This window comes from Taudactylus pleione, unplaced genomic scaffold (genome assembly GCF_031769625.1).
Source record: "Taudactylus pleione unplaced genomic scaffold, aTauple2 ptg000021l, whole genome shotgun sequence".
Lineage (NCBI taxonomy): Eukaryota > Metazoa > Chordata > Amphibia > Anura > Myobatrachidae > Taudactylus > Taudactylus pleione.
Window position 1 is genome coordinate 7,591,739 of NW_028284423.1, and position 8,431 is coordinate 7,600,169.

At 41.7% G+C, this 8,431-nt stretch overlaps 1 protein-coding gene across 1 annotated transcript in view; it reads left to right on the top strand.

Annotated features, from left to right (window-relative positions):
• Positions 1 to 2,650, top strand: part of TTC29 (tetratricopeptide repeat domain 29) — a 319,192-nt gene extending 316,542 nt beyond the window's left edge. Inside the window, exon 11 of the mRNA XM_088447947.1 lies at positions 2,319 to 2,650. Coding sequence (XP_088304073.1) covers positions 2,319 to 2,446 — 128 coding nt within the window. The 3' untranslated portion in view covers positions 2,447 to 2,650. The remainder of the gene's footprint in view (positions 1 to 2,318) is intronic.
• Positions 2,651 to 8,431: the final 5,781 nt, after the last annotated feature.

Here is an 8,431-nt window from a genome sequence, read left to right on the forward strand (position 1 = left end):
ACATCAGAGTAATTTCTGCTGTTTCTTGTGGTTTTTTTTTTCTTTCAATTGTCCATTCTATCTCTGCAGTGCTTCCAATGTCATATTCCTTTAATTATATGGCTGCCGGTTTGGGACTATCCAGGCCTTCTTATAAATTATGACATTTAATCATTATTTTTTAAGCATTAAAGGATAACTATATAAAAAATTAAAAATACTATTTATAGTGAATCATAAGAAAGTGAAATGCAGTATACACAATTAAAATGTTGGGAGATCCCCCTACTTTCCACTGCAGCTTTGTTAAATGGTAAATTGTATGTAAGTATGTTTTCTTTCTACATAATATACAGGAACACAAAACTACTTTATCTTAAATAATGGACAAAAGGCTGCTGGTGTAGAACAAAAAGTCAGATAGAACAGCATTTTTTTTTTCTCTCTCAATCGATACTGCAAAAGCAACCACGAAAACAGGTTACCTTACAGCTGGTGTATCATTTGCTCTATGTAAGCAATGAGACACTTGCTTTGCAATTTGCACAGTAGACAGATCACAGCTAATTGCTGACAAGATGATGTGGTATAATGCAAATGTTGCACTCAATTGCAGTATTGGTAAGCAAGTCCTAATGCAGGGGTAGGCAACCTTCAGCACTCCAGCTGCTCTGGAACTACACATCCCAGCATGCCTTGCCACTGTTTTAGCAAGCCTTAACAGCAAAACGGTGGCAGGGCATGCTGGGAAGTATAGTTCCACAGCAGCTGGAGTGCCAGAGGTTGTCTTCCCGTATCCTAATGTATACTTGGCAACTTTCCCGAAGTATCTGGGAGAATCACAAAAGCACAAATTTCAGGGGGATCTCCCGGACTATTGACAGAGATGGCCTGCGACACCCTCGAAGTGGGCGACCTGGGGTTTGGGTGAAGCAATTCACATTGAATTGCGTAATTGTGGCCCTGCCCCCTGCTGTACAACACAGTGAATCGTGACTTTGAACATCGGGGGCAGGATCACAATAAGACGCCATATTGCTGCAGCCCCACCACGTTCCACCAGCAAATAGGACGTGGATGTCTTTAGTGGGACTCTCCCATAGGTCCTATAAGGCTCCTGCAGCGCTCCACAGCTCTGCAAGAGAGAGAGGCTTTAACTTCCCTGACAGATTTTTACTAGCACTGTCTGTATAATGGCCAGATATTATTCAAACTGATTTGATTAAGTATGAACAGCTACAGGTGAGTTTTGCCGTTCAGCAATACAGCTGAGCATCAAAACTCACCTATATAAATTATACCATGTGATACTAAGTGATATCATGTTTGTGAAAAACATAAAAGACTAGTGGGAAATGTAATGCTCTGTGATGTGAATTTACAAATACGACCTGCCAGAGATCACAACCCAATTTTTTCTTCTGTTTAAAAAATATAAATTGCTGAACATTAACCCATGAAAAATTGGACAAAAAAATGTGGTTTTGACAGGCGAGATAGCTGAAATCACAGCCATCCTGTCTGTCAGTCTTACACAAGATTAAATGAATAGATAAAAGCACTTAGCAGGATCTCTAGGGTGAAGCCTGAACATTCATTCAAGCGCCAGCAGCTAGTGCTATTGGGGCCAATGTTAAGTAGCATTTTTCTCTTTCTGGTACCTGTTCCATGGGTACAAAGGTTAATAAAGAAAATTTGAACAATCATCCACTCAGGAGGGTTTCCCACTGGAAAGGGATCCATTCAGGATTCCGGCGCTTAGAATACCGGTGCCGGACTTCCAGCACCTGTCAGAATCCCGGTGCCGGCATCCCGACCGCCGTTATCCCGAAGGTAAGTAGCGGGGTTGGGTAAAGAATTAGGGTTAGGCACTGGGAGGGGGGGGGGTTAGGTTACAGGGAGGTTAGGTTTAGGCACTGGGGTAGAAGGTTAGGTTCAGGCACTTGGGAGGGAGGGTTAGGGTAGGGAGGGGGTTAGGATACAGGGAGGTTAGGTTTAGGCACTGGGGTAGGAGGTTAGGTTCAGGCACTGGGGAGGGTTAGGGTAGGGAGAGAGTTAGGATACCTACCGACAGGTGTCAGTATCCTAACCCTGTCGGGATGACGGCGTCGGGATTTTGACTGCAGGGATCCCAAGCACCGGCATTTCGTACACATCCCCCTGGAAATATAACCTACAGAATACTGGGTATAAAACACAGTGGTTTGGAAGCTAAAACCAACTGTGATTTGCGGCGGGTTGGATATCGCAGGCAAAACCACAGTCAATATTATTCCCTCCAGATATCCATGTATGAAATATGTAATCATACTGATAATGATTTATCTTGTTTTTTGCAGGCAGCATGGCTCCAATTGAATCTGATATGTCAAAGGGTTGTGAAAATGGAGAAGATGCTGAGACCATTTTTATAAGCTCTGAATATAGCGAGCACATGGTTCCTGCAGAGGAGATTGTAACTTCCTAATAAAGCTCATGGTTTAATACATTGTTTCAACTTATTCTCTCTAGTTACAAATCCTGTACAATGAATTTTATTAGTTAACTTTGGTCTGGTCGCCAAATTTTTATAGTGTCCCCAAACAAAATGCTTGTAATTTATGACGTGCCATGCAGATAAACAAAGTTATATCATTTCATAGATCTTGTACACTTGATTATAGTATTTGGATGCAATAAAATTAGAGTTTAATCATTTGAAAGTAAAAACTTGTGTGAGTAGTTGTTAGTGTGTGTCAGTTCCCATTACATGAAGCAGGAAATAAAGCTTTTTTTACTTTACAACACAGCGAGAGATATTCGCAAGTCTGGCGTGGCGGGTATTTTTTCTACTGCGCTTGTGCAAATTGCAGTTTTCCCAGGGATTTGTGCTGGCGCTGCCAACACTCGAGACACAATAGAGGTAAGTATTGAAGAATATGGGTGGAGTGTGAGGTGTGGACCCCCTTGGACTCAGGGGCTCCTGCACCCATTATAGATACGCCTCTGAAGTTAACTACTGTACCACATATGATCTACTGTGTTAGTTTCATTTTTTTGGCTATTTCTCTTGTTATGTTAAAGAAAGCTACTGTATTTAGTTTCAGAGAGTACTCACAAGTTTCAAGTATTGGCAATGCCAGACTTCCAGTAACCTGAAAATCTTTTTCATTAATAAATAGTTCTACTCCGGAGTTATGCAATCTTACTATATACAGTATAAGGCTACAAACACATACAAATAGGCAATGTTTAATATCAATATAAATAATATTATATATGTACTAGTAATATTTATATAGTAAATATTAGTAATGTATATACTGTAATTAACAAAGTATGTTGTATTATGTTAAATATGTATGTTATTTAGTATAGCATCTGCATTGTTCTATGGTTTTAATCATCTTTCTCTCTATATATTTTTTCATCAAAAATGTTGGCCTGTATAAAGTATAGTACTATTGAAAATAAGTGTAGAAATAATTACCCAGTATTTTTTAATATGTTCTCATAATATGTTTTAGGTAAGTATGTAGTAAACTATACAACTGTTCTGTGCTATTGATAAAGGAGCTACAGATCTAAAACTTTAGTTTAACCTGTTTTCAGAAATGTGTTAAAAGTTAGGCCAACCTAGCAATGAGTACCATAATAGTCATTTCAAAACATGAAGTTGTATGTAATGTTTTCATTTCACTTAACTAACTATTTTTTTTCCTCAAAACAAGTCGTTTTGTCTAATGAGGTTTTGAAGTAAAAGGCTTATCTGATATAGATGTCTGATGAGGCAGTAATGGGAGATTCTCAAATATTCTTGAGGGAAACCCATTATTAACAGTTTATTTATTAACAGTTTCTTATATAGCCCATCCATTGTTGCCAGACCTAAACAAATAAGTGAGAAATCAGACCTTCTCTATGTAGTATTTATGAATTATTTGTATACATATGGTCTCTATAATAAACTGCTACCCCTTGGTTTCACAGTATAATTTTCTGTTGGGTGAACATCATGTATAAATTGAAATCCATTAACTTAATCAGCACTGAAGCCCCATGTCCAAGTGAACTGTTATACACCTATAGTAGTGCACTTTTTGTAAGTACAGAACCAAGGGGGAGCAGATATGGTTTGAAGTTTATGGCCGTATGATCATCATACACATCCCTATAATTCTTTATGAACACTGGGGACTTTAACATAAAAGTGACAAACTACACCATATTGTTGTTTTAATTTTTTTTTTTATGTAATGCTCGATGAACTATGAGAGAAGTGTAATGTGTGACCGACTATGCTTCCTTACACCCACTCTTGGATAACTAACCTTCCATTTATATTATTGGTCTGATTTGTATAAGATTTGGTGGTACTAGGATTGTAAAAAATGGCATTCAGAACAATGAATGTTGCACATACATGGGGGCTCCTTCAGACTAAGTAAAGCAAAGAGCAGGGGCGTAACTAGGTATTTGAATGCCCCATAGCAAAAGTTTGTAAGGGCCCCATGTAACTTTGACAAGGAAGATGGGTCCCCCTCAGCTCTGGGCCCCATAGCAGCTGCACCCCTTGCACCTATGGTATTCTGAGCCCCATAGCAGCTGCACCCGTTACTCCTATGGTAGATATGTCCATGGCAAAGAGTACAGCCTTTGGTCAGAAAGTTCTCTCAGTGGTTGAACTGTTGGAGGTATGTGCTGTATTATATGCAAGTTGTTGCTTCCTGGCTGGATGTAAAAAGTGAGTAGCTACAGTCGCAGATGGGTGGGTACTATTTCCTGCAAATAAATAAAACCAGTGGAGCTGCGAGGGTTGTTGGTACTTGTGTCTATCTGGGGGAATTGCAATAGCAGTGCTATTTTGTTGCCTGTGCTTAGGATGCTGCGGGTGGCTGTACAGGCCACAGGGTGCATACCCGGAATGCAGCTCTGCAGGGTGCTGTTACAGACCCCCTACACGCCAAATGCAGGTGCCGTGGGGCAGTGATGGTACCGTCCCCAGGTCCCTGCGAACTGGGCAATGTCATCACTCATGCCCCTTATCTGGGGGCTCGAGAGTACAAGGTTGGAGGTGCGTAGGACTATGGTGTATGGGGATGTAGTCATGAACAACCCGGCGGTCAGAATCTCGACGGTCACAATACCGGCTCCGGAATCCCGACGGTCATCACAATATTGGCTCCAGAATTCTGACGGTGAGTTTTAGGGTTTGGGTTAGGTTTAGGGTAAGGGTTAGGCACTAGGAGGAGGGTTTAGGTTTAGGCTGCAGGAGGGGATGGTTAGGTTTAGGCTGCAGGAGGGGACGGTTAGGGTTAGGCTGTGGAAGGGGTGGGTTAGGGTTAGAATACTCGCCAATATGCGTTGGGATTTTGACCATCGGGATTCCAGAGCCGGTACTACCCAATCCTGCTGTATGCACTACAGTGCATAGCTGTTATCAATCTAGTACTATATACAACATGCACTATCTGTATATACTATACACATTTCTAAAGATGCACCGACCATGCACTCTAGTAGCCATGCTCTCTAGAGAATGACTATGTACTCTCATATGGCTAGCCACGCCTGTGTGGTGGTGGGCCACACCCCTCTGGAGTCTGGCCACACCCCTTAAGCATGGGACCCTACCACTGTATCCCCCAATAGGCTTTTCATACCCCAGTACGACACTGTACTTACCGTATAGTCACACCTGTTTACTTTGCCTCGCTGACTGATAATCAATGCCATATAACTGATTGCCAGATAATGAAGGAGTCATGGTTACTCCCTGGGTATTTGCAAACCTGCAACAGATATCGTGATGTGCATCACATACAGTCTGTGCATTGATGGAATAGAAATGTTTCTGATTATAATAGATTATTTAATTTTGTGCAGTTGGCTACAGGGCTACACGAGTAGCATCCACTACCACATGACATACGGATATTGAGCAATTACTGCTTTATCTGCAAAAACCACATCCAGTAAGATTCCACATCCAATGGTAAATGAATGAACTGCATTATGTGCGACAGGAATGCTAATAGTACCTGCTTCAGTACACTACCGAAAGCAGACTGTGACATTCCTAGCGCCAAAGTTACTGTTGTCTGCAATGACAATTTAGTCAGTGGAGTATTGCTCATCCGTCTTCTCACCTATGTGTCAGGCATCACTAAGGGGCTCATGAGTAACCCATAGACCCGCTCCCTGCACCTACATTGCTGCTGCTATTCGTCGTGGTGGCAGATGAAGAATATATATATTGGCATCACAGAATTGTTTAAGAAATATTTTTTGCACATGACACAAAATGTAGCCGTTTTACTTCCAATAACAAATGGTGTTAGTTGTAAATGCTGGAGAAGTCAAGCAGCCATTGAGAGGGGAATGGGTATGAAATACCGGCGGTTCAAATCCCGACAACGGAAGCCCGATGAAGGAACATCCTGACGGGAATGTAAGTATGTCATTCCTCCCCTCTCCCCCCCTAACCCTTCCTTAGTGGTGCCTAATCCTAACCTCCCTGGAGGGTGCCTAACCCAAACCTTCCCCCTGTATGTGTAACCCTAAGCCCCCCTTCCCACACCCTAAACCTCCCCCTCGTGGTGCCTAACCCTCGCAGGGCGGGTGGCTAACCCTAATTACCTCCTGGGGGTCCCTAAACCTAACCCCTCCATCCCCTGGGTAATGCTGATACCCTTCGTTCGGGATTTCAGCGGTCAGGATCCTGATCCCCTTCGTGATAGCAGCGTCGGCATGATGCCGGGTGGCGTGATTCCGTTGTCGGTATTCCGGAGTCCGGCATCCCGTCTGCCGGCATATTAACTACATCTCATTGAGATGAACTTAGCTAATGCAGATGTTTACCATCATCATTGTGTTTTGTTGCTCCAGACCTCCAGGACCTGCAGGAGATTTGTCATCTAACTGGTATACAGTATGTGCCTCTACAACCAGGTCTACCTCAGTTTTACTGTGTTCAGTCTATGTTTGCTTACTCTTCCCTCCTGCTTCCACATATCCAGTTTTAAAAAGCTGCATGTGTAAGATACAAGTGAATCAGCATGTGGACATATGCATAAATATTTGTGTGTCCGTGAGCAGTTTGAAAATTCATATATTATGCCAATAAAACAGATGTAGGTCCATTCATCCATGAGCTCACCATGGGTACTACTGCTTTGGCCAGGGTAGTCCTGTAATGTCACAGGAAGACACCTAAGTGGAGGAAACTGGCAATAGTGGAGACCAATACCCCTTTTTCACCAAAATCCTGGTACACCCTTCCAAACCTGAACAGACCCCTTTCACACCACTGCGCCAACCCGGGTTATTCCCGGGTAATCACTGTTCACACCCGTGTGCAGTTGAACTCTTATACCAGCGCTTGGAGATGACATCTCCCAAGTGCTGGGAGATCTGGATTTCCACATGCTGTAAACGGGACCCAGGTTGTCTGACCCTGGTTATCCTTTTACACTGCCCTTTAACCCGGGTCCAACCCTGGTCGCTACCTGGGTTGGATTCTCAGGTCACTGGACCCAAGTTATTTTTGTGGAACCCTTTTCCACTGAGCTGCGATCCGTGTAGACCCGGCTATAGCTTGGGTTATTGCAGCAGTGGAAAATGGGTATTACTAGTGTCTCCTGACCTCTTCAAGGGTTTGGAAAAAAAAGAGCTATAACTATGAAACTGTTTGTACCATTGAATAAAGCACACACACACAATAATTATTATTGCTATATAAATCAATTAATTTATATGATAGCTTTCTGGGATTTCACATATTGAATATAGGTAGCTATGAGTATGATCATAAAAAAATAGTGTTTTTGCTGGCTTTTCCTTATGTAAACCAAATAAAATAAAATCACTTTTGCTATGAAAATAAAACCCAATCTTCCAAATTGCCTTTGGAAATGAAGGAGTTAAGATTTGGTTATTATGTGCTATATATTTGTCATAAAGTAAACTAAAATGATCATATATGAGACAAGCAGATATGTAAGAAACATTTTATTTGAGGGTTCATACAGGAGGTCTCATGATTAGTAGTGCAGCTGTTTATCATTATGCTGTGTTTGAGCATTGTATGCATACATGACTTCAAATCCAGAGACTGTGAAGTATCCTTTTTATATTGTAATGTGGAGTAATCAGTGCTAGTATCAGCAGGTAAACTGTTTAATAAATGGCACATAAATGACTAACCTTTTAGCGTAGTTCATTTTTCCACATGTATTTTATTTTTTGTGACAAACATAATTACAATGCGATCAGCATACAAAATGGAGTGCAGATGGCAATGTGCCATATGGACGACTTTCTGTCATGCTAAATCTGAACCCTCATTTTCACCACACATTCTCTCTCTGCACTAAACCACCTCTGTGTTCCAGGCTAGACAAAGTCTCAGTAACCAGCAATATTTTCACTGTATCATTCTGGGCACATTTATTGCAGGGTATGAAATATCAAT